This window comes from Patella vulgata, chromosome 7, assembly GCF_932274485.2.
Source record: "Patella vulgata chromosome 7, xgPatVulg1.2, whole genome shotgun sequence".
In the NCBI taxonomy this organism is placed as follows: Eukaryota; Metazoa; Mollusca; class Gastropoda; family Patellidae; genus Patella; species Patella vulgata.
This window is the reverse complement of record NC_065885.2, coordinates 19653493-19680183: the sequence shown is the minus strand read 5'-3', so window position 1 is coordinate 19680183 and position 26691 is coordinate 19653493. Positions and strand designations below refer to the sequence as shown.

The 26691-nt window shown below is 34.8% G+C and overlaps 1 protein-coding gene across 3 annotated transcripts in view; it reads right to left on the bottom strand.

Annotated features, from left to right (window-relative positions):
- LOC126826913 (uncharacterized) overlaps nucleotides 1-26691 on the bottom strand; it is a 90416-nt gene that overhangs the window by 47809 nt on the left and 15916 nt on the right. For 2 of the 3 annotated variants that reach the window (XM_056102606.1, XM_050556044.2), the window contains 3 exons: nucleotides 19469-19742; nucleotides 18191-18325; nucleotides 16494-16623 (listed from right to left, as the gene is read on the bottom strand). Coding sequence is in view for 1 of the 3 variants with exons in the window: in XM_050556044.2 (XP_050412001.1) it covers nucleotides 16494-16623; nucleotides 18191-18325; nucleotides 19469-19585 (382 nt within the window). In the remaining 2 variants the exon portion in view is untranslated. Of the gene's footprint in view, nucleotides 1-15515; nucleotides 15679-16493; nucleotides 16624-18190; nucleotides 18326-19468; nucleotides 19743-26691 lie in introns of those variants that run through there. The other variant, XM_050556046.2, reaches the window with a different exon arrangement.

The window sequence follows — 26691 nt, the reverse complement described above, 5'->3', positions numbered from 1 at the left end:
ATCTTGAAACCTTTACTTCAAATCTGCAATTTCGGATTTTGGCATTTCGAAAATTCGTCGCTGTCATTTCGAACCGGAAGTTATTCCAATTTGACAACTTCTTTAATAGTTGTGCGATTTTCGTGAAATTTAGAATGTTAGTAGATCTTGCCAATGCGACTTCAATGATGTCCTTGGAAATTTTCTAAATTATCTCCCCTTGGTGAAATTAAGTGCCACCATCTTTAAACGTGAAAAATCAAAAAGGCTTTTTTGCTATTTTACTTACAGACTCGGGCGTCATATTTTCGGAATCCTGGAAGGAATACCTAAAAATCTATCGGATCAGAATTTTGATTTCGGTCACGTGATGGTCACCATTTTGAATTGAAAATGAAAAATAGAAGCAATTTGAAGGGCCGGGACTTTGGAACACAAGAACTCTCCTTCTAATTAAGCTAGAATGTTCAAACTTGGTGTAGGCGTTCACTAGGTCAATGTCATGATTGAATTCAAAGATGAGCATTTTTTGCCTAGGGTAAGCAGAGATAAGCAAGCTGATTTGTTGATTCTTTAGGGCACGATGACATTGGTTATAATGAATGGAGGGCGATGAAACTCTTGTCAATCGAGAGGCTAATAGCTGGCCTGTTGTGTGAAATCATTGTATCATTTTTTATTCGAATTTCTCCTTTGATGTTTTCCGTGCCGACAAGGTTGTTTTCGAGTTTAGCTGGATTTGACTTCGCGCATGCGCTACGCTGGAACCAAAGGTACCATGAGTACTAAATTCCGGCGAGCAACTTTTCACGTTGGTACCTAGGTACCCTGAAAATTTCAAGGTGATACCTGCATTCGTTCATGTCGTTTGTTCTTGTCACCTGCCTTTCGTCGTTTTTTTTCTAAGTCAATTTACGGCTTCCATGAGGGGAAAAAAGTGGAATTTCGCCGTGACACCGGCACCGATTGTCCGAAAACCATGAAATTTGGACACAATACGTCCATTACCACCCCGGACTCTGTGCCTTACCCCCATTTTGATCCCATTAAAAAAAAGAGTTTTAGCAAAAAAACGATTTTCGGAATTTAATATTGGTTTTAACCCTGTACCCAGACAAGATATAGATATTATTATAATCCCTATGAAATATTTTAATTATTTACTGCTATAATATGAATTATCACTTATTCCCCGTTAAATAAATATCGGTCACCGGGTGCAGCTGTACAACTTCAAGGACCCTGGCTTCAAGTCAATTTACGGCTTCCATGAGGGGAAAAAAGTGGAATTTCGCCGTGACACCGGCACCGATTGTCCGAAAACCATGAAATTTGGACACAATACGCCCATTACCACCCCGGACTCTGTGCCTTACTCCCATTTTGATCCGATTAAAAAAAAAAAGTTTTAGCAAAAAAACGATTTTCGGAATTTAATATTGGTTTTAATTAATTTTGAAATTGCAAATGCAAAGAGATTTTATCACCTCTTCCGTATGTGATAGGTACTGGTACTATACACATTATCGTTAAAAGACAATTTTTTAAAATGACCGTAACGATGTATCGACACTAGAAACCGAAATCGCCTATTTTGACCTTTTTTGACTGCTGAGGCATCCAAATCTCTGGAATTTCTAGCGGTTGGCTGCGCCGCGATGATATTTATCACATACTAAATTGAGAAAAATCCTCAGATATCAAGAACAATAAAAATTCGATAAAATACGGCAATTTTTTAAGCAAAAAACCTTTGATTGTTGGGGGCGGGTTTTGAATTTATTTTGAACGTTCTCGGAATCCAACACTCTTCTATTTTTAATATGTGATAGCTAGAATCCCAAGGTACATTCTGTGCATATTTGAAGGCAATCGGAGCACAGGAACGTTGCCTGGGCAGAGCAAATCAAAGGCTTCTTCGTCTTATGACCTTAAACACTGCGTATAAATTTAAAGTCAATCGGATATTAACAGCAAAAGGGGGGCGACGACAATATACGACCACATTTCAATGTGGGCCTATAAAAAGTAAATCATTGCCAATAGAAAAGACCCACCTTTCCCCCAACAACAACCATGTAATGCACTAGCTATAATGGGGATTTTTCTGGAACACAGCGAAATGGGTCTTTTAAAATGTTCACAAGTGTATCACAAGGAGGGTTTGCTTCTTCTCTATGGGACACCCGATACCACTTCTCAACGAGGAATTCAGTCACACAGCCAACACCATTTTGTATGTTTGTGTAATCTTTATTCAGTATAAATCAAGTAATACAAATAAAAAAATACTTGGATTGATGAAAACATAATTTTTGAGAGTTATTCATACATGTAGCATAATTGTTCTTATTTAAAAAATGTACATGATTACATGTTTGTCATAAACAACATTAAATAAACAATCATGTTTCTTCACGATAACAGTAACAGTATAACAATTGTATGAAATATATTTTCCTTTATTTTTTTTTATTTTTAGAAAGGCCACTTCCTTGGTTTAAAATATATCATAAATTGTAGTTATCTAACATATACTTCCATGTATGTTTATCTAACAGATTACCACGTCGCCTTATCTAACAGAGAGTAAATGGTATACAATATCAAATTATAATCTACCAGCATTACTTGTTTCAGTAATTTAATCGTGTGTTATTCTTGTATTTAAGTGAGAAGAGTGAATAAACTATCATGGGTTGAAACAAATATATTGGAGTAGAACTAAACATTGTATATTGGTTTGCAAATAAATAATTGGTACAGATAATGCAATGTCATACAACATACTTTTTGGATTCGGTACAAATACAACCTTTTTATCATCAATGAAAATAATGTGATTTCAAAGTAACGATGAATAAAAAAACATTGCTTATATAAAGTACATGTAATTGGGTTCATTTAATTAGGGTTTCACACTGCGTAGCTTGTGTGAAACACTATTGTTTTTGTTAAAATTATTATTCTTATTAGGGTTTCACACTGCGTAGCTTGTGTGAAACACTATTGTTTTTGTTAAAATTATTATTAGGGTTTCACACTGCGTAGCTTGTGTGAAACACTATTGTTTTTGTTAAAATTATTATTCTTATTAGGGTTTCACACTGCGTAGCTTGTGTGAAACACTATTGTTTTTGTTAAAATTATTATTAGGGTTTCACACTGCGTAGCTTGTGTGAAACACTATTGTTTTTGTTAAAATTATTATTCTTATTATTATTATTCTTCTTTTGTTTTGAGTAGATCTCAGCAACTGATTGTCGGATCGTTACGATTTCTTCGGTTTTATCGGAAAAGTGGGTGTGACTTAGAGGATAAAGCTATTTTAAACGTTCTGCGACAATGCGAAATGTCCGAAATCACCGAAGCTATCGTTTTTAGAAATATTGCAGTAATTTTAACAATAATCATTGGATTTTAACTTTCGATGCATTTTGGCATAGCCGGAGACGGGGCACATAGCTACGCTACTTTTGATTTTTGATTTTCGGCAAATCTTCGCAGATATTAGGCGCTAAATTTAGAAAATTTAAATTTTTACAAAAAACTTTTTTATTTATAAATATTTTTTAATCGTGTTTTACACAAATATAACGAGTCCTCTGACTTGGGCAAAAATGTGAAAATTTTTTGTCTCGGTAATTTTCCTTGGCCCCCATTGGCTAATTCAGTTTTTCAGTCCTAGATTAATTATTTATTGTTCGATTTGTATAAAACAAAGTTCATATGCCCCGGTGTCTCAATTGTCATTTTTTTTGTTACCAATAGTGTTATCTGTCGGCACCGGAAGTGGCGTAAATTGACAAAAAACTACAATTTTGACAGTTAGGTACCATTTTTCGAAAGCAAATATTATTTTTTTCAAATCTGGTATAACTGAAATTGTGCGCCCTTTAAAGGCGCACAAAATGTTGGGACCATTTTTTTTAATTTCGATTCCGTTTTCGGGCTATTTCGATTAAAAGGTGAAAAAAGGTGTAAAATTAAGCTATTTACAACCCATTCAGCGTTTTCATATTTTAAAATATTACTTCGTAACTTTCATAAACTCGTAGCAATAATCTATACGGAGAGAATGTATGTGAAAATTAATTTGTAATGTGCGCAGTTGCCGAGAAATGGGCAATTTTGCATGAGTCACTTTTTACGCTAGTTTGCCTGTAAAAGAGTCAATTATTATTCGATTTTCATAAAAGTGACACCATTTGATGTGTAATGTCAATTTTAACTAGGTCAAACCAATTTAACATTTTCAATATCACCGGAAATGACGTAATTTGGGCAAAAATTGTATTTATAGCCTTCGAAACCAGTAATTTATTCAAATGAGTCATATTTGTTATTTGTTTAAAATTTTGATATTTGATTCAAATCAACTAATACAATGAACCCTTACGATCATATAGATATCACAAAATGGTTTCTAACTTGTTCAGTTGCGGAGAAATAGGCAATTTTCAACAGGTCACTTTTTAAGGTTTTTTTGTCAAAAAAAGTGTCAATTATTATTCGATTTTCATGAAATTTTCACTGTGTGATACATAATGCCATTTACGATATCATACAAGTAATTTAAGATTTTCATTATCACCGGAAGTAACGTCATTATGGCAAAAACTGTATTTTTAGCCTTCAAAACAGATATTTTATTCAAATGAATCAGATTTGTAATGTTTTTAAAATTATGATATTTGATTCCAATCAACAAATAGAATGAACTCATTCGATCATACAGATACCTCAAAATGGTTTCTAACTTGTACGGTTGCAGAGAAATAGGCGATTTTCTACAAGTCATTTTTCAAGGTTTTTGGTCTATAAAGGTGGCAATTATTATAGGATTTACATAAAATTTTCAACATGTGATGATGCTATTTCTGATTTCATAAACCAATTTAACATTTTCATTATCACCGGAAGTAATGTAATTTTGACAGGATCACTGACATGTAGCAAATGAATTGATTGCTGGATTTGGTTGTTTCTGCGTCCATTTTATTTCATGTGTGCAATGCTTATGTGGAAACCTGTTTAACAGTTTCATTGGTACCGGAAGTGACATAAGTTCAAGGGTAACGTGGCACCGGTGAAACCCGTCATTACTGCTTCGCAGTTCTAGTTCTTATTATTATTATTAGGGTTTCACACTGCGTAGCTTGTGTGAAACACTATTGTTTTTGTTAAAATTATTATTAGGGTTTCACACTGCGTAGCTTGTGTGAAACACTATTGTTTTTGTTAAAATTATTATTCTTATTATTATTATTATTAGGGTTTCACACTGCGTAGCTTGTGTGAAACACTATTGTTTTTGTTAAAATTATTATTCTTATTATTATTATTCTTCTTTTGTTTTGAGTAGATCTCAGCAACTGATTGTCGGATCGTTACGATTTCTTCGGTTTTATCGGAAAAGTGGGTGTGACTTAGAGGATAAAGCTATTTTGAACGTTCTGCGACAATGCGAAATGTCCGAAATCACCGAAGCTATCGTTTTTAGAAATATTGCAGTAATTTTAACAATAATCATTGGATTTTAACTTTCGATGCATTTTGGCATAGCCGGAGACGGGGCACATAGCTACGCTACTTTTGATTTTTGATTTTCGGCAAATCTTCGCAGATATTAGGCGCTAAATTTAGAAAATTTAAATTTTTACAAAAAACTTTTTTATTTATGAATATTTTTTAATCGTGTTTTACACAAATATAACGAGTCCTCTGACTTGGGCAAAAATGTGAAAATTTTTTGTCTCGGTAATTTTCCTTGGCCCCCATTGGCTAATTCAGTTTTTCAGTCCTAGATTAATTATTTATTGTTCGATTTGTATAAAACAAAGTTCATATGCCCCGTTGTCTCAATTGTCATTTTTTTTGTTACCAATAGTGTTATCTGTCGGCACCGGAAGTGGCGTAAATTGACAAAAAACTACAATTTTGACAGTTAGGTACCATTTTTCGAAAGCAAATATTATTTTTTTCAAATCTGGTATAACTGAAATTGTGCGCCTTTTAAAGGCGCACAAAATGTTGGGACCATGTTTTTTAATTTCGATTCCGTTTTCGGGCTATTTCGATTAAAAGGTGAAAAAAGGTGTAAAATTAAGCTATTTACAACCCATCCAGCGTTTTCATATTTTAAAATATTACTTCGTAACTTTCATAAACTCGTAGCAATAATCTATACGGAGAGAATGTATGTGAAAATTAATTTGTAATATGCGCAGTTGCCGAGAAATGGGCAATTTTGCATGAGTCACTTTTTACGCTAGTTTGCCTGTAAAAGAGTCAATTATTATTCGATTTTCATAAAAGTGACACCATTTGATGTGTAATGTCAATTTTAACTAGGTCAAACCAATTTAACATTTTCAATATCACCGGAAATGACGTAATTTGGGCAAAAATTGTATTTATAGCCTTCGAAACCAGTAATTTATTCAAATGAGTCATATTTGTTATTTGTTTAAAATTTTGATATTTGATTCAAATCAACTAATACAATGAACCCTTACGATCATATAGATATCACAAAATGGTTTCTAACTTGTTCAGTTGCGGAGAAATAGGCAATTTTCAACAGGTCACTTTTTAAGGTTTTTTTGTCAATAAAAGTGTCAATTATTATTCGATTTTCATGAAATTTTCACTGTGTGATACATAATGCCATTTACGATTTCATACAAGTAATTTAAGATTTTCATTATCACCGGAAGTAACGTCATTTTGGCAAAAACTGTATTTTTAGCCTTCAAAACAGATATTTTATTCAAATGAATCAGATTTGTAATGTTTTTAAAATTATGATATTTGATTCCAATCAACAAATAGAATGAACTCATTCGATCATACAGATACCTCAAAATGGTTTCTAACTTGTACGGTTGCAGAGAAATAGGCGATTTTCTACAAGTCATTTTTCAAGGTTTTTGGTCTATAAAGGTGGCAATTATTATAGGATTTACATAAAATTTTCAACATGTGATGATGCTATTTCTGATTTCATAAACCAATTTAACATTTTCATTATCACCGGAAGTAATGTAATTTTGACAGGATCACTGACATGTAGCAAATGAATTGGTTGCTGGATTTGGTTGTTTCTGTGTCCATTTTATTTCATGTGTGCAATGCTTATGTGGAAACCTGTTTAACGGTTTCATTGGTACCGGAAGTGACATAAGTTCAAGGGTAACGTGGCACCGGTGAAACCCGTCATTACTGCTTCGCAGTTCTAGTTCACTTTGTATCTATAATATACATGTAGTATTAAACAATAAATATATTGATTAATGCCAATTCTATACAAATCTCATAGTTGTATTCATGTTTTCTTTACCATAACAAGAAACAGTACAACAGATTTAGTAACAATATATTCCTTTCTACATCCGTCAGAGTGGTTGATGATTCATAGATTCTAATAACCCCTTTTGAAGTTTATATGAAAGCTTTGATATCTGCTATGCAGATCTAGTTGTTATTTTTTTTGTGTGTTTTGTCCACAAATCGGATTTCTCAGAATCTAACCATAGGATCGTTCTGAAACTTTTACCTATCCCCCCAAAAATGGGTGGTGGCTGTTGATTAAATATATTTTCAAAACGTTTCACGAATCCGAAATCACCGAATTTTACGAAGGAATGCATTTGACCTACAATGCTGTAACTCTGTGACTATTTGACCTATTTTACTAATTCTTTTTTCTTTGAGTATCTTGAAACATTTACTTCAAATCTGCAATTTCGGATTTTGGCATTTCGAAAATTCGTCGCTGTCATTTCGAACCGGAAGTTATTACCAATTTGACAACTTCTTTAATAGTTGTGCGATTTTCGTGAAATTTAGAATGTTAGTAGATCTTGCCAATGCGACTTCAATGATGTCCTTGGAAATTTTCTAAATTATCTCCCCTTGGTGAAATTAAGGATCAAAGTTTTAAAAAAAATCGTCGAAATATAGGTCAGAATGACCTAAAAAAAAAATTCGATACTAGACAAGTAATTACTGATTCGTACACAAAATATGGAGTTTGTCGATCGAACCGGAAGTGCCACCATCTTTAAACGTGAAAAATCAAAAAGGCTTTTTTGCTATTTTACTTACAGACTCGGGCGTCATATTTTCGGAATCCTGGAAGGAATACCTAAAAATCTATCGGATCAGAATTTTGATTTCGGTCACGTGATGGTCACCATTTTGAATTGAAAATGAAAAATAGAAGCAATTTGAAGGGCCGGGACTTTGGAACACAAGAACTCTCCTTCTAATTAAGCTAGAATGTTCAAACTTGGTGTAGGCGTTCACTAGGTCAATGTCATGATTGAGTTCAAAGATGAGCATTTTTTGCCTAGGGTAAGCAGAGATAAGCAAGCTGATTTGTTGATTCTTTAGGGCACGATGACATTGGTTATAATGAATGGAGGGCGATGAAACTCTTGTCAATCGAGAGGCTAATAGTTGGCCTGTTGTGTGAAATCATTGTATCATTTTTTATTCGAATTTCTCCTTTGATGTTTTCCGTGCCGACAAGGTTGTTTTCGAGTTAAGCTGGATTTGACTTCGCGCATGCGCTACGCTGGAACCAAAGGTACCATGAGTACTAAATTCCGGCGAGCAACTTTTCACGTTGGTACCTAGGTACCCTGAAAATTTCAAGGTGATACCTGCATTCGTTCATGTCGTTTGTTCTTGTCACCTGCCTTTCGTCGTTTTTTTTCTAAGTCAATTTACGGCTTCCATGAGGGGAAAAAAGTGGAATTTCGCCGTGACACCGGCACCGATTGTCCGAAAACCATGAAATTTGGACACAATACGTCCATTACCACCCCGGACTCTGTGCCTTACCCCCATTTTGATCCCATTAAAAAAAAAGAGTTTTAGCAAAAAAACGATTTTCGGAATTTAATATTGGTTTTAACCCTGTACCCAGACAAGATATAGATATTATTATAATCCCTATGAAATATTTTAATTATTTACTGCTATAATATGAATTATCACTTATTCCCCGTTAAATAAATATCGGTCACCGGGTGCAGCTGTACAACTTCAAGGACCCTGGCTTCAAGTCAATTTACGGCTTCCATGAGGGGAAAAAAGTGGAATTTCGCCGTGACACCGGCACCGATTGTCCGAAAACCATGAAATTTGGACACAATACGCCCATTACCACCCCGGACTCTGTGCCTTACTCCCATTTTGATCCGATTAAAAAAAAAAAAGTTTTAGCAAAAAAACGATTTTCGGAATTTAATATTGGTTTTAACCCTGTACCCAGACAAGATATAGATATTATTATAATCCCTATGAAATATTTTAATTATTTACTGCTATAATATGAATTATCACTTATTCCCCGTTAAATAAATATCGGTCACCGGGTGCAGCTGTACAACTTCAAGGACCCTGGCTTCAAGTCAATTTACGGCTTCCATGAGGGGAAAAAAGTGGAATTTCGCCGTGACACCGGCACCGATTGTCCGAAAACCATGAAATTTGGACACAATACGCCCATTACCACCCCGGACTCTGTGCCTTACTCCCATTTTGATCCGATTAAAAAAAAAAAAGTTTTAGCAAAAAAACGATTTTCGGAATTTAATATTGGTTTTAATTAATTTTGAAATTGCAAATGCAAAGAGATTTTATCGCCTCTTCCGTATGTGATAGGTACTGGTACTATACACATTATCCTTAAAAGACAATTTTTTAAAATGACCGTAACGATGTATCGACACTAGAAACCGAAATCGCCTATTTTGACCTTTTTTGACTGCTGAGGCATCCAAATCTCTGGAATTTCTAGCGGTTGGCTGCGCCGCGATGATATTTATCACATACTAAATTGAGAAAAATCCTCAGATATCAAGAACAATAAAAATTCGATAAAATACGGCAATTTTTTAAGCAAAAAACCTTTGATTGTTGGGGGCGGGTTTTGAATTTATTTTGAACGTTCTCGGAATCCAACACTCTTCTATTTTTAATATGTGATAGCTAGAATCCCAAGGTACATTCTGTGCATATTTGAAGGCAATCGGAGCACAGGAACGTTGCCTGGGCAGAGCAAATCAAAGGCTTCTTCGTCTTATGACCTTAAACACTGCGTATAAATTTAAAGTCAATCGGATATTAACAGCAAAAGGGGGGCGACGACAATATACGACCACATTTCAATGTGGGCCTATAAAAAGTAAATCATTGCCAATAGAAAAGACCCACCTTTCCCCCAACAACAACCATGTAATGCACTAGCTATAATGGGGATTTTTCTGGAACACAGCGAAATGGGTCTTTTAAAATGTTCACAAGTGTATCACAAGGAGGGTTTGCTTCTTCTCTATGGGACACCCGATACCACTTCTCAACGAGGAATTCAGTCACACAGCCAACACCATTTTGTATGTTTGTGTAATCTTTATTCAGTATAAATCAAGTAATACAAATAAAAAAATACTTGGATTGATGAAAACATAATTTTTGAGAGTTATTCATACATGTAGCATAATTGTTCTTATTTAAAAAATGTACATGATTACATGTTTGTCATAAACAACATTAAATAAACAATCATGTTTCTTCACGATAACAGTAACAGTATAACAATTGTATGAAATATATTTTCCTTTATTTTTTTTTATTTTTAGAAAGGCCACTTCCTTGGTTTAAAATATATCATAAATTGTAGTTATCTAACATATACTTCCATGTATGTTTATCTAACAGATTACCACGTCGCCTTATCTAACAGAGAGTAAATGGTATACAATATCAAATTATAATCTACCAGCATTACTTGTTTCAGTAATTTAATCGTGTGTTATTCTTGTATTTAAGTGAGAAGAGTGAATAAACTATCATGGGTTGAAACAAATATATTGGAGTAGAAATAAACATTGTATATTGGTTTGCAAATAAATAATTGGTACAGATAATGCAATGTCATACAACATACTTTTTGGATTCGGTACAAATACAACCTTTTTATCATCAATGAAAATAATGTGATTTCAAAGTAACGATGAATAAAAAAACATTGCTTATATAAAGTACATGTAATTGGGTTCATTTAATTCACTTTGTATCTATAATATACATGTAGTATTAAACAATAAATATATTGATTAATGCCAATTCTATACAAATCTCATAGTTGTATTCATGTTTTCTTTACCATAACAAGAAACAGTACAACAGATTTAGTAACAATATATTCCTTTCTACATCCGTCAGAGTGGTTGATGATTCATAGATTCTAATAACCCCTTTTGAAGTTTATATGAAAGCTTTGATATCTGCTATGCAGATCTAGTTCTTATTATTATTATTATTTTTTTTTTCCAATTTGATTGTATCTCAGAAACTACTTGTCGGATTGATTCGATGTCTTCGGTTTTACTGGGAAAGTGGGTGTGACTTAGAGATTAAAGCTATTTCGAACGTTCTGCGACAATGCGAAATGTCCGAAATCGTCGAATTTGTCGATTTTTGAAATATTGCCGTAATATTAACAATAATCGTCGGATTTTAACATTGGATACATTTTGACATAGCCAGAGACAAGGCACATAGCCACGGTTCTTTAGATTTTTGATTTTCCACGAATCGTCGGAGATATTAGGCGCCAAATTTTGAAAATTTAAATTTTTACAAAAAACTTTTTTATTCATGAATATTTTAATGTGGTATTTTACCCAGGGTTAAAGAGTCATCTGATTTGACCAAAAATGGCACCATTTTTTGTCATCGTAAATTTCCTTGACCCCCATTGGCTAATTCAGTTTTTCAGTCCTGGATTAATTATTTATTGCTCGATTTGTATAAAACAAAGTTCATATGCTTCGTAATCCAAAATGTCATTTTTTTTGTTACCTATAAAGTTACCTTTCGGCAACGGAAGTGACGTAAATTTAGCAAAAACTACAATTTTGACAGTTCGGTACCACTTTTTGAAAGCAAATATTATTTTTTTCAAATCTGGTATGACTGAAAGTGTGTGCCCTGTAAAGGCGCAGAAAACATCGGGCTCAGTTTTTTAAATTTCGATTTCGTTTTCGGGTCATTTTGATTTAAAGGTGAAAAAAGGTGAAAAAATGAGCTATTTACAACCCATTCAGGCTTTTCATATTTTAAAATATTTCTTCGCAACTTTCATAAACTTGTAGCATTAATCCATACGAAGAGAATCTATCTCAAAATTAGTTTGTAATATGAGCAGTTGCCGAGAAATGGTCAATTTTGCATGAGTCACTCTTTACGCTATTGTGTCTGTAAAAGAGTCAATTATTATTGGATTTTCATAAAAGTGACACCATTTGATGCATAATGTCAATTGTGACTAGTTCAACTCAATTTAACATTTTCCATGTCACCGGAAATGACGAAATTTGGGTAAAAACTGTATTTATAGCCTTAGAAACAAATAATTTATTGAAATGAGTCGTATTTGTTGTTTGTTTAATATTTTGATATTTGATTCTAATCAACTAATAGAATGAACCCATACGATCACATAGGTATCACAAAATGGTTTCTAACTTGTTCAGTTGTAGAGAAATATGTAATTTTCAACAGGTCACTTTTCAAGGTTTTTTGTCCATAAAAGTGTCAATTATTATTCGATTTTCATGAAATTTTCACTATGTGATACCTAATGCCATTTACGATTTCATACAAGTAATTTAAGATTTTCATTATCACCGGAAGTAACGTCATTTTGGCAAAAACTGTATGTTTAGCTTTCAAAACAGATATTTTATTCAAATGAGTCTCAGTTGTTATGTTTTTAAAATTATGATATTTGATTCCAATCAACAAATAGAATAAACCCATACGATCATACAGATTCCAGAAAATGGTTTCTAACTTGTATGGTTGCAGAGGAATTGACGGTTTTCTACAAGTCACTTTTTAAGGTTTTTGGTCTATAAAAGTGGCAATTATTATTCGATTTACATACAATTTTCACCATGTGATGCCTTATGCCATTTCTGATTTCATAAAACTAATTGAATATTTTCATTATCACCGGAAGTACTGTACACTTACATGTAACAAATATATAAAATGAATTGATATTGCTGGATTTGGTTGATTCGGCGTCCATTTTATTTGATGTGTGCAATGATGAGGTGGAAACCTGTTTAATGGTTTCATTGGTACCGGAAGTGACATATGTTTAGGGTAACGTGGCACCGGTGAAACCCGTCATTACTGCATCGCAGTTCTAGTTTCTAATTGGGTTGTTGAGAATATCTATGTTATATGCCGGTAGTTGTAAGAAACCCAGAGGAGCCACGGTGGTTAAGTGAGTAAATGGCTGGCTCGCTAGCATGGAGGTCGCGTGTTCGATCCCTCATAGCACACTGCATGGCGTATGCCCGTCTTCATTAGCCCAGAATAGATTATTAGTAGGACGTTAAACCCCATTTGATTTCATTTATTTATGATCGTGCAATATCCCTTATAAAGGATATTAACTAATACATTAACCTTGACGCAAGATAATATATCTGTGTTGTATCTTATATAAACAGTTTTTTTTTTAAAAAAATAAACGTTTTCCCCCATTTATTAACATTAATATGGGGATGGTAGGTTACGTAAAGGACTTAATACATATTAGAAGATAGTGACAAGATCTTCAACACGTGGTAGTGGTCCTTTATAACACTTTAGTTATGTATCCACATTATAGAGACATCTATATGTAATATAGTCGTCAAGCATGCGTTAATTTCTTAACATTCTTATGACTGTGCAGATATTTATCTTTTCGACAAAAAAGGATCAAGCACGTGTACCGTACTAAGTTGTATAATTCGATTTCTTTACCCCTTCTAGATCACGTGATACCACTTCTCGATTTACAATAATTAACATTGATTGTGTGTTAGAGAATTAGATTTATATTTCAAGGCCACCTCAATTCACTTCAACCAAACAATTCATGACATTTCTCATCTTATTGTCACGCCAATAGCGACCAAGGGCGACTTTGAAACTACAGAAGAAATTAAAACGTTTAGGCTAACAAGAGAAAAATTCTGCATTGACAAATTGACCCCCCACCCCCTCCTTAGGTTTGAATATTTATACGGATAGCGTAATAGCCCCATTTGTAGTTCCATTTAGCGCAACAGCAGCAAGTGCATCCAATATCATCAGAAAACACTACAATGATCTCCAAGAAAATCACCCGAAAATCTTCACACAGAAACTTATAATTGCATACCGGTATTCTAAAAAAAAAATCTGAACGACATCCTAGTGCACTATAAATTAGACTAAATAACACCAGTCATCACCCTAACTCAAAGCAAAGAATATATCAAAACCCTAGCCCTACCCCTTAGTAAATATAATCAACTAGTTATAAGAATCCCTATAGCCCTAACCCCGGGATAGTGGAAAAAAACCCTCATTTTTAGAAAATCCAATCCTTTGTAGAAAACACACTAATGAGGCTCTCGCTCCCCTGAGAGCCTCAAATTTATTCTTTTTTCTTCAGAAAGCAAAATACCAAAATCCCACAAGCCACGCCGAAGGAAGACCATCAGCGCCACCAACACAAAAAAAACCCCAGCGAAACTAACTATGTATATTAATCTAATGTATTGCATGTATATTTAATAAAACTAGAAAATATCACGAACCAAATTTTCATCATCCTAGGTCAGTGCTTATATATTGGAGACGTATCCTCTCCCCACAAATTCTTAAACCTAACCCACAATCTCGTCAACAATCACGTTCCCTAATCGTATTTACATCTCAGCGACCTTGACGAAATCTGGAGGTGGCCTTAAGAAATAGATCTAGCCATATTAAAATCATTTGCCTGTCAGGTGTCATTATGTAGGACACGCATGTTAGCAACGTGCGAGCTTACTATGCAATATGTGACAGTTTGTATTTATTTATTAACACTTCAAAAAAAGTAGGGGATATTGAAATGCAAATACCCATGCAGGTTGTGATATGATAAATAGTCATGGACACTTGACATGCTTTGAGAGTATGTTCATAGATGAAGAACGTATCGCTCCAACAGACCCACTGAGCTGCACATGCGACACGCAATAGCGCCATTCGTGTGGGAGGGTTTCATTGTCAAATTTGACACTTCAAGGAAGGGTTGATGAAAACGGCCGCGTGCTGGTTTATCTATCCATGTTTGGTTTCCTATCGGTTCTTGCATAAGATTTACTGTTTAGCGTATCTTTGCTTTAGTGTGTTATGTTTAATTTGAACGGGAGACGTGTTCGTCGACGTCAACCGACAACACTGCAAGAATTGGCCGTGGCACTCCAAGAGGATTGGGTCAGATTGCCCGAAATCGTGATTATACGGTCGATTAGGAGTATGCCACGACGAATTGCTGAATGTCGGATGATTGGTGGAGCAATTACTCATTATTGATAAAAATCAAAAACGTCCATTTTCACTTTTGACAGTGTATCCCTTTGCCCATATGAACTGTTTATGTTCATGTGTAGGCAATTGACCTGTTATTAACATACACTGGTTACCTCTAATAAAAACAGCAGTGCATTTCCGCAGTTCTGTATTGTTTCTGAATATCCCCTACTTTTTTGAAGAGTATATAATATGTCCTAACTATTCTCGCGGGCGCAGTTGTAAATATCTTTTTAATGTAAACTAGCACAAATAGTGTTTTTATGTTATTGCATAATGTTTGTTTCTATTCATGTTATATAAATAACATCCATTTATAAATACGTGCAAAATCACAATGTGCAAGTATGTGTACAAATATCCTTGGGCATTAAGTAAACCGGTAATACCATTTCATTTTATAATGTTCTCTAGCTATCAAAAACGATATATTTTAAACACGATACTATTTTTTTTCTATTTCCAAGGCCAGTTAGAAGCGACAATTTTGGATCTAATAACGATGTCTGGTACAATAACCTCGCTACTATACCCTTCCACGATATGTATCGAAATTAGTGGTGGTATCAACACGAACAGTTGGGAGTTATTAGGTATTAGAGCCGTCCTTTAGTCATTTACTAAATAGAGAGCCACGGTGGCTAAGTGGCTAAGACGCTGGCTTGCGAGCCTGGAGGTCGCGTATTCGATCACTGCATTAGCCGAGAAAGTTCATCGGGATTTCCGACGTGGTTTCCCCTTGTCAGTAGTGCAGGATGGAGTGCCTGACAAGGTCCCGTGTGTACATTGACGTGCACAAAAAAGTCGGAGCTAAACACCATTTCATTTCATTTACTAAATAGGGGATTCATCTAATTTAGATCAAAATGAAATTTGGATTTTGATTTATACCGTTCTGATTTCTATCAGTGAAAGGACAAGCTTATATCATGCATGTGCGGGAGGGTGCTCTTAATTTGAATGTGCTACATCGTTCTGTACAAACATCTTTGTAACAAAACGAAAACGAAAGAACGATTGTAAGAAAGTGCTCGAATAGAATCAGAATGTTTTTAATTTGTAATTAGTGTGTAATATACAGCTATACTTACTAATATCGTTCAGGAGAATGAGAAATTCAGTGTCCGGTAGTCCGTGTCTATTTTCAAGTTCTTTAAGGAATGAGTGCAGAGACCCACTTGAACAATATTCCATCACCAGGACGGGCAATTTTGTTTCAGTCTGAAGCAAAGAAACGTTTTATATAAATGTTATGATGGAGCAGATCGAATGATCATAAGGAAACACAACCCACATAACAGACATAATTCCCATATTTGCTATTGGAACGTCAGTAATTAACGCATGTTCCGGGGGGTCTATTTCCCTAATTAAGTTAGTTCGAATGAACTGTAGGTTTAACCTCACTTTCCCCACATTTGATTGTTTTGATAAAGGATTAGGAGGTTACTAGACTGAGGGTGTAGAACTATAGTCTGTTCTAATTAATTAGCATCACTGGTGTAAACTTCTCACTCTAGTCTAATTATTGTTAACACTTCCCACTATCAGTAGATTGGGCAAATTGGTGAAATCAGTTTACTAATAAATTTACACGCAAGACACCCATTGAATACCTCAACACTGTTATGAATTTTGTTGGACTGTGAACCATCATGTTTATCAAACTGTTTATAAATATTTATACTATAAAAAAGTATTTATTTATTTAGTTAGTTACTCATTTTAATATATGCACTTACTATGTACACGTATTACTTATTATAATATAATATATATATATATATATATATATATATATATATATATATATATATATTTATTATATATTTTTACTTATTATATATTTATTATATTATATATGTATTACTTTGTATATTATTAAAATTCTGGAAATGGTATAATATAAGAATCCATAATTAATATTATATGTATTTTTTTTACATGTAATCTTTTCCACTAATATTATTCAAATCATTTTGTTGAAGTGCCACAAACTTGTTACAGACTATACTTTAAACCCCCTTTGTTGATTTATTAGTCATGGCCTGGTGGACCCAGACTCTAAACAATAAATGTGGGGAAAGTGAGGTGTCCCCGAACTGTATTCTATATCTTTATATAGATGTCCATTATGATAAAGGATGCTCATTTCCATTTTCATATATAATTTACTTACTATTGTTAAAATTTGCCTTATAGCGGGTAAGACGTTGGCTCGCTAATCTGGAGGTCGCGTGTTCGATTCCTATGTTGGCAGAGAAAGTTCATTAGAATTTTCGGACGTGGTTCCCTTTTATCAGCGTTGCAGGACATCGGATGGGACGAAAAGCCGAGGTCCCGTGTACACATTGGCATGCACGTAAAAAATCCCTTGGCCGTTGTGCCGCTGTTCGGGCAAATTTTTCCTCATGGCATACTGTATGGCGTATGCCCGTCTTTATTAGCTCAGTCGGAGTAGAACAGTAGGACGTTAAACCCCATTTCATTTCATTTCCGTATAGCGTCTATGGGAGGTGCTTTATTTAAAGTAACGGTTATATGCGACTGTATATCTTATATGATTCGCCCCCACCCCCTGTGAAATCATCGACCATAAAAGAATAGATATATACATTGTCCGTCAATATTACAGCACCCCCGAGAATCATTCCCGCCCCCTCGTTGCTCTGAGCTAGTTACGGCCCTGTATGCTGCACAGCCAGGAGGAGTAAAACGGTTTTCAAATCTCACCAAAATACTTTATATACAATCCAAGGTAACTATTATATTACAATTACAAACTTACATCTTTATCTTGTCCATAGAATTGCACTATATTTGGGTGACTCCGTAGATGTTTTAACACTGTGACTTCTTTTAACATTTCCCGGCTCCATGTGTTATCTTTAAAAATCTTTAATGCTACAACTTTGGAATTTTCCTATAACAGAGTGAAAAAAGAAATCACATATTATTATGTTTTGTGTGCGCAGATTCAAGATTGTAATGTAAATAACAGACTGTGTTAGGTTGGAGGGACCATGTTATAATTGATTCAAGTGGGTGCGATGGTATGTATTGACTACTACCAGTATAAACACAATCCCAATATATGGCATACACGTTTGACATGTGTACGACATGTGGACTCCTTTCGAGACACCTAATTTTCACTTTACTATGTGGAAGCCCCGTCCATTCCAATGTCGCCCTGCAATTTTGGAACTTATCTTGTCTTATTTTATCTTTTTATCTTATCTTATCTTATCTTATCTGTCGCCCTGTAATTTTGGATCTTATCTTATCTTATGTTATGTTATCTTATCGGTAGCCCTGTAATTTTGATAGTTATCTTATCTTATCTTTCATCTTGTCTTTTTATCTTACATTATCTTGTATTATCTTGTCTTTTTTTTTTATCTTATCCTATTTTTGTCTTGTACTAAATTGTTTTTTTAATGGACCAGTATTCCAGAAAAAACAAATATAGACGTTTCGACCATTCTTTAAGCAATGCTTATTAATTAATGCTTATCGTTAAGGTTACTTGTTAGGAATATAAAGCGCCAATTCAATTACAGGTTTGGTAGTATCGCGAAAAGCACGGCTGAACGAATCATATATCTTTCGCATAATATGCTAAAAGTGTTCTAGTTAGCATGTACAACGCATGTCATTGATGCTACCTTTCGACAAATCAATTTCAAAATCTAGTTTAACTTGTTACAATACTCATTTGGACATTTCTGTGCCATGGAAAAGACTGATCCAATATAGAGAGACCTAGGATGTTTTCGTCGATTAGTAGTGATAAGGTATGCTCCATACAATTAAAAATTTGGTGTTCTAAGATTAAGCGGAAGTCGGCTTCAATTTTAGGCAAAATATGTTAGGCCTATATTTCAAAACTGGCATTATATATACGTTCAAATTGAAATAGGTCTGGCATTTTACGAATCTCAATTTTATCTTATTGTTTTACCCCAGTTTGGAGGTTTTCCTTATTGATTTAGGTTGAGAGAACACACATCTAGGCATTGTCATCTAGACACCTCACATGGGAGGTAACTCTAACACAACTTACCTTGTTATAGCCTTTAAAGACATCACACGAGGAGCCGGTTCCGATGCGATCTTTGTAGAGATGGTAGTTTGTTGAACGGATAACATGTGATAATTCTTGGGCGTGCAATATATTCATCGTCAAGACAGTGTATCTTTTCAATTAAAATCTGTTGATTCATTTCTGTTTTAAAAAAAGGGTGCCAACAAAAACTATGTCCAACTCCACTGTAAAATTCTTACAGCAAAGTTAGATGTTGGCGATGATTATGCAGTGCATTATCTCAATTATGTGTCTGGAAAAAAATAAAAGAAATTATAAATGTATAATAAAATGAGAATCACGAATAACTCTACTGTATATTGAGTTCTATGAAAGAACTACCAATAATTTTTTTTTTTGTCATAAAATGTATAATTTATTCACTGTTTCTAATACACGTTTCATAAAATGTTGCGATATTAACCGATTAAGTAGATATTTTATAACCAAATTTTGTATACCTAAAGAAATCTACACGCTTTTGTGTTAGTATTTATTTATTCAAACGTAAAAATTTGAAAACTTAAGACACATAAACGTGTAATGGAACTAAAAATACAATGTAGAAATTTATGCTCAACTATAATTTTAGTTCTTTTTATTCAAACGATATAGATTTTATTTCATTTACGTATGAAAAGTCCAAAGTTAGATTTGTTGACGTCAACAATGTTCAACTTTTGAGTCAGTGGAAAAAAATAGATTGGATAAAACTGTAAGTCAGGTCGCCCCCCTGTCCGCTTAGGAAATCAACGTACGGTTGACCTTTTCATTGTCTTTAAAAAGTTGATATCTTGAGCTTATGGAGGGGTGGTACTGCCTGCAAGGTCCTCTCATAATCCACCCGTAAAGCGTCTTAATGCAAATTTAGTCAACGCAAAATGAAAACGTTCACTGCCGATCTTAGACGGTTATATTAGTATTAGAGGCCTGGTGATGATCATTTGCTACGCAAAAATACACCTCGATTCCGGCGGGAAAATACCCTTACTTCCGACTTGCATTTGACCAGCACGCCCCCCTTAGGGTAAAAAAAAAATGAATTTGGGAAGTTGAATTGGAACTAATTTACCAATTAGAAAATACAATGATATGATACGAAAATAAATCTCATTGGACATCATCCACTTCAAAAATCAAAGTGGTATTAATCCTTTAACCAGCGGCTGCCAGGCAGGATACGCCCACATTTTCGAGAGATGGATAGAGAACAAGCTAACAAGAAAGTGATTTTTCCTACAATCAAGGGCCATAATTCAGGAAATTACAATTCGATATGCGCATATATCGAAAGGAACTGAGATCTTTGTGTTATAAACTTACATTTCAAGTTTCAACAAAATCGGATAAAAATTGTGACCTCTATAGGTTCCACAACCTTGATATACCATATTTTTACGCTATTTGAGAACGAACGGCGGCCATTTTGTCTGTCAATTTTGGGGCGATTTTCACAAAATTCAAACTCAACTCGGATAAAAATTATGACTTCTATAGGGTCCACAAGCTAAAAACGTGATTTTTCGTACAATCAGGGGCCATAATTCAGGAAGTTACGGTCCGATATGCACGAATATCGAAAGGAACCGAGATCTGTGGGTTATAAACTTACATTTCAAGTTTCAACAAAATCGGATAAAAATTGTGACCCCTATAGGGTCCACAACCTTGATATACCATATTCTTACGCTATTTGGGAACGAACGGCGGCCATTTTGATCTTTGGGTTATAAACTTACATTTCAAGTTTCAACAAAATCGGATAAAAATTGTGACCTCTATAGGGTCCACAAGCTAAAAACGTGATTTTTCGTACAAACAGGGGCCATAATCCACGAAGTTTCGATCCGATACATGCCAATATCGAAAGCAGCCGAGATCTTTTGGGGATAAACCTATATTTCAAGTTTCGTCGAAATCGGATAAGAATTGTGACCTGTAGAGAGTCCACAAACAATTGTGGACGGACGGACAGGGGCGACGGCATAATACGTCCACATGAAAATGTGGGCGTATAAAAAGAAATCCACTTTTGATTTCTGGGACAGAAGTGGCACAGAGTATTGCTACTCGTGTACTCATTATCATCATGTCCCTAATTAACATAACACTACACATATTTTAAAAAAAACTCCACAACCCAACGAAAAGTAGCATATATGCACTTTCCCCCAACTCAATGAAAATGTTCACTTTGAATCTTGGCGAGCGAAAAATCCATGACATAGCTGTAATGGACTAAAACTATTCTAGACTCAATTTCCAGAGAACATTAAAGTCCAGACGTATGTCCACAATTAGTTGTTGAATATGTGTATGCAACTTACAAATACCTAGTATCCTTAATGAAACAACAAGGTGCGCGGTAGCTTCAAATCGATAACAATGGCTTTCTGGGAAGAACGTCTACTTTCATTTTCACTTTCACTGAACGACAGATGGACACAGATCACCAAATATTCCTACGCCGTCACCCATCACCAAATATTCCTACGCCGTCACCCACGAAACAAGGGTCAAAGCTATTTTTAGTCTTCCTCTCCCTTTTTCCCCCTTTTGCATGGCGATTTTTGTTGACTTTTTGGTGTAGAATTGAGGAAAAGGGTTTGAAAATACATTTTCTGCCAGGTTTTGGTGAATATTCATAATTTTGATGCGGAAGGATACAAGAGTTGAGAGGTTGGTTACGTTGAAATGTAGGGCCTGAAATTGCATGTTTACTTGTCTCTACTTCCAGCTTGTGTATCTCAAGTTTTTCATGAAGAACCTCATACGTGCTTTTGGGCAAGTGGTTGCCACATGTTGCTCCATCTGTGGTAGAAAGCGTTCTACCCAACGAAAATTTGGGAAAAAGTTAGAGCCGGTCTAAGATACGAGAATTAACATTGGAGTCAATGGGGAAATCTTTAGTGATCTGTGTCCAGATGTTTGTAATTTAGAGAAATAAGCATTTTCTACCTAGCCAACAATAGGCCTATTGGGGTTCGATCATTTGCGTCCTAGTTTAGGCGACGTTAAACACTTAGGAGATAAACACTTCCTGTTTCGTTTTTAGAGGGGGTCTATATGGATAATATAAGCATGGTTAAATGGACGATAAACCCCCTCTAAATACGAAACAGGGATGTGTTTATCGATATTGTATCTCAAATATTTAGGGGTTTTCTTCAAATATTTAGGAGTTTTAAAAAGTCATTTTTCAAAATATTCTCAATAGATTTAGACCGTCCATGCTTTCCTGCTAATTTATATTCTTGAGTTTCCAGTTGCTGGTAAATGAATTATGAAAAAAAATGTTATTCGAATATCAATATATATTTGTAACGCTTGATGATTTTTTAAAAGAACAGAAAATTAGTCTCAATTAAGTATTTTGAGACGACAGTGTCAGCTGTGATTGAAATAATTCCGGCCTGCTATCCGAGACTAAAAGAGGAATTACTCTTGGCGACACAGATGATTTCGCTTGGGGAGTTTCATGTAAGTTTCAGCCTTTATTATTTTATTTGCAGACTGTTATCACAATTTTGTAGCGAGTTCTTGTTCACACAATTGCAGTTCGTACTTACATCCTCATAAATACCCTATGCAAATATGACAGTGATGTCTAGCCTAAGATTCTAGCGCTTGCTATGTATACTGTTCTGACGTGTTGTCAATTTTGGCATAATGATTAGGCCTATATTTCAGGTGCTATTTTTATTTTCGACTCCCACATTATATTTCCAAGCGATTTCTTGTGACTCATAACTTATTATTAGGCAGATCATGCTAGTTAGACTTTGATCAAATCGTGATTAAAAAAACATTCCACCTGACTAAGTAAACATTAGTGAGTAAAGCTAGCCTACTAAAAAAGAAAACAGAATTGCCCATACTGTCACTGCCTAGTTACGAATATATTTGGATACCTGAAAACCATTTTATTTATTTATGTCTAATTTTCTACTGTTTTATGTATTTCAGAATGTGTTTTCATAAAAGATGATGTTTGAAAATGGCGTGATAGTCATGTGTGCAAAATTTCTTGAAGATATTTGCCAATAGATTTGAGTTGAGAAAAATCATTGAGCACAAAATGAAAAAAAGGACACTGTAATATTTATTTATACGCAGTAATTCGTCTTGATAATTTAGTGGGGATTGCTTCCACGTGTCTTTGATTGGGGTCCATTTACCATAAATTTCTAAACCTAGGTAATTTCTTGGATTATCCTCTGTCAACTTCTGTCTTCTTTAATCACAGAGCCTACTGGACTTTAAATTATCTCAATGTCCCCACAACCCCTAGTACTTAGATCAACACATACGAAGCTTTCCGTGCGTAGCTCGAGCAGACAGGCTGCCAGTTAGTGGCATCCTTACATTTCCTTCCATGTATTGTCATGGAATCCAGTATTTTTCTACGTTCCATATATATCAAATATTCCCATCTTCTATTGGAAATAACTACCCAGTAAAATTTCGTGGGAATGCGTCTTTACAATTCTATGTCTTTAATCTTATTCTGATTCGATAACCTTATTATGTCTTAATATGTTTCTAAACATTACGTATATTACAAACTTTTATGTTCCACTGTAAACAGATTGACAGTGAGGTTGATGTTTATCGCCATGTCTCTCGCTACAATTCCATAATGAATAGATGACACGCATTAATCACCTTCTTCTTGAGCTATCATGGAACATTTGCACTGGGTTTAGTCCTCCAGGGGGGGTTCGAGAGCGCCAATGAACATGAATGCAATATCCTTGTCACGGCACCAAACCCACACTGATCCTGCTTACCGTCTTGCAAATTATAGTTCATATATTTGTTGATTCCGTAGACTGACTGGAAAGTACGCCCACCTATTATGCGGACGTCTCCTTTTGACCTCGCCTTGACTTAACATGTTATGTTTTATAAATGCTAGCACTGGAACGCAGTATTCTTCTTAATATCTGCATTATAACAGCAATTCAATCAACGAGGTATGTGACCCTCTACCCTAACATAACAATGGTTTGTCGCTTTGAAAATAAATAGCTGGTTCTATTACCCATAAATTTATTACTAAACTGCTTATAATTCCAAATCCCAAACACTTGACCTGAAAAGTAACAATCTTTATGCACCTTTCGCCCACTCAAATGAAAAAGTCGACTTTGAATCTTGGCGAGTAAACGATCTCAAAATATCGAAAAATACATGATATTGTTGTGGTAGATTAACACGAAGCTAAACTCGATTTCCAATATGCACAAAAAAGAACATTCAAACCCAAACGTATGTCAGCAGTTAATTGTTAAATATGTGTATTTAACTTACAATTTCCCAATATCTTTAATGAAACAACAAGGCGTCAAACAGCTTCAAAATGAAATCGATAGCACGACTTTCTTTGAAGGAAAGTCTACTTCCAGTTTCAGTTTAACTGAACGACTTATAATACCAAAAGTACAACCGATGTTTGTTAATTCAGGGAAAAAAGCACGCTCTACTTAGCCAACTGTATCGGGATTCGATCATTTGTATCTTAGTTTGGTGTTTCTTTCCTTATTAGGCAGTATTTCAATACGAAAATCATTTTTGGGTCGTTTCTTAAATGGCGAAATGGATACGCTTGCAGCGGGCTCTTTTCTTACTAGTTATTTTTGTTTATCTATTCTTATGCGCCCTATTCAGTGTCTATTCAACGTTGTACATGTAGCAGGACAACTTTACAAATCGCGCATAGTTAATTCTCGATATATTCGTTCCTTTTTCTCGGAAGAAGAATTCAGTCTAGCTGCGAAGCAGCCTTGTTTGCCACGTGGCAAGATTGAAGGAGCATCCATTTACTGCTTGCATTTGTCGTTAGTCGCTGTACATTTACTATAAATATCGAAACCTAAGTAACTTCATGGATTATCCTCTATCAACTTCTTTCTCCGTTTAATCACAGAGTATGCGTAGCTCGAGCAAACATGCTGCCAGTTATTGCACCTTTACGATTTTACCCGTGTGCGCCCTATTGGTATTTTAAGGGAATCAAGTATTTTTCTAGTAAGATTCAGTGTCTATATTCCATACAGATCAAATATGCCACACGTTTATTGGAAATAACTACCCTATATAAATACTTTCGTGTGAATGCACCCTTAAAATAATCTTATTCTGATTCGATAACATAAATATGTCTTAATCTATTTCTAAACATTACGCTTATTATAAATGAAACTTTTATTGGTTCAGCTGTAAAAAGGTTGACAGTGAGGTTGATGTTTATCGCCATGTTACTCGTCGCAATCCCGTAATGAATAGATGACACACATCAATCCTCTAAAACTATCCCCGAAATTTGTACTTGGTTTATTCCTCAAAGGTGGTATTGTGAGTACCAAATGAACACTGATGTACTATCCTAGTCACGGCACCAAACCTACGCTGAAGCACGAGCCTACTTTTACATTATAGTCGAGCTATATTTGTCGATTCTGAAGATTGACTAGAAGGTGGCATGTTATCTTTTATAAATGATATCTCTAGAACGCAGTGTTCTTCTAAACATTGTTTACATTATAAACGTAATTTAATCAACTAGGTCTACGGCCTTGAACCTAACATAGATACGACAGGCAATGGGTTGTTTTACAAATAAGCCAACTATCCCATTCTAAAAAAATCGCCTACGAATAACTAATTTCAAAGAATGAGTAGAAAATCGTGAAATTATGGAAGGGGTAACCAAATTAAATAACACAAATGAAATGGTCATCTGCATATGATCACAAATGAACTGTCGCTATAATGCCCTTAAACTTTATTACCCGCGCGGGCCGATGTGATCCCTCTGATGTTATACCCCTGTCTATATTGATGTTCGAAAGTCATAATTACGTAATGATTTATATAATGGGATGGAATGAAACGAAATGTGTGCACCAACCGGGATAATTAAGACGTGCTGTGTACAAGGAGAAGCCACGCTGAAAATCCCGAGGAGCTTTCTCGGACAACAATAATAGGTCTGAAACTGGTCAAATATGATACTTAAATACAACCAATGTATCTGTTTCCATAATAATGTTTTAACATACCCGACTTTGATGTTTTAGATGAATATCTTCTGAACATCTGAGCATATTTTTATTTGGGTATTAATATAAATCGGCTTTAATTAACCCTGTTGTTACTCCGTGGTGCTACCACCGTACGGTGACTAACCACTGCTCGCG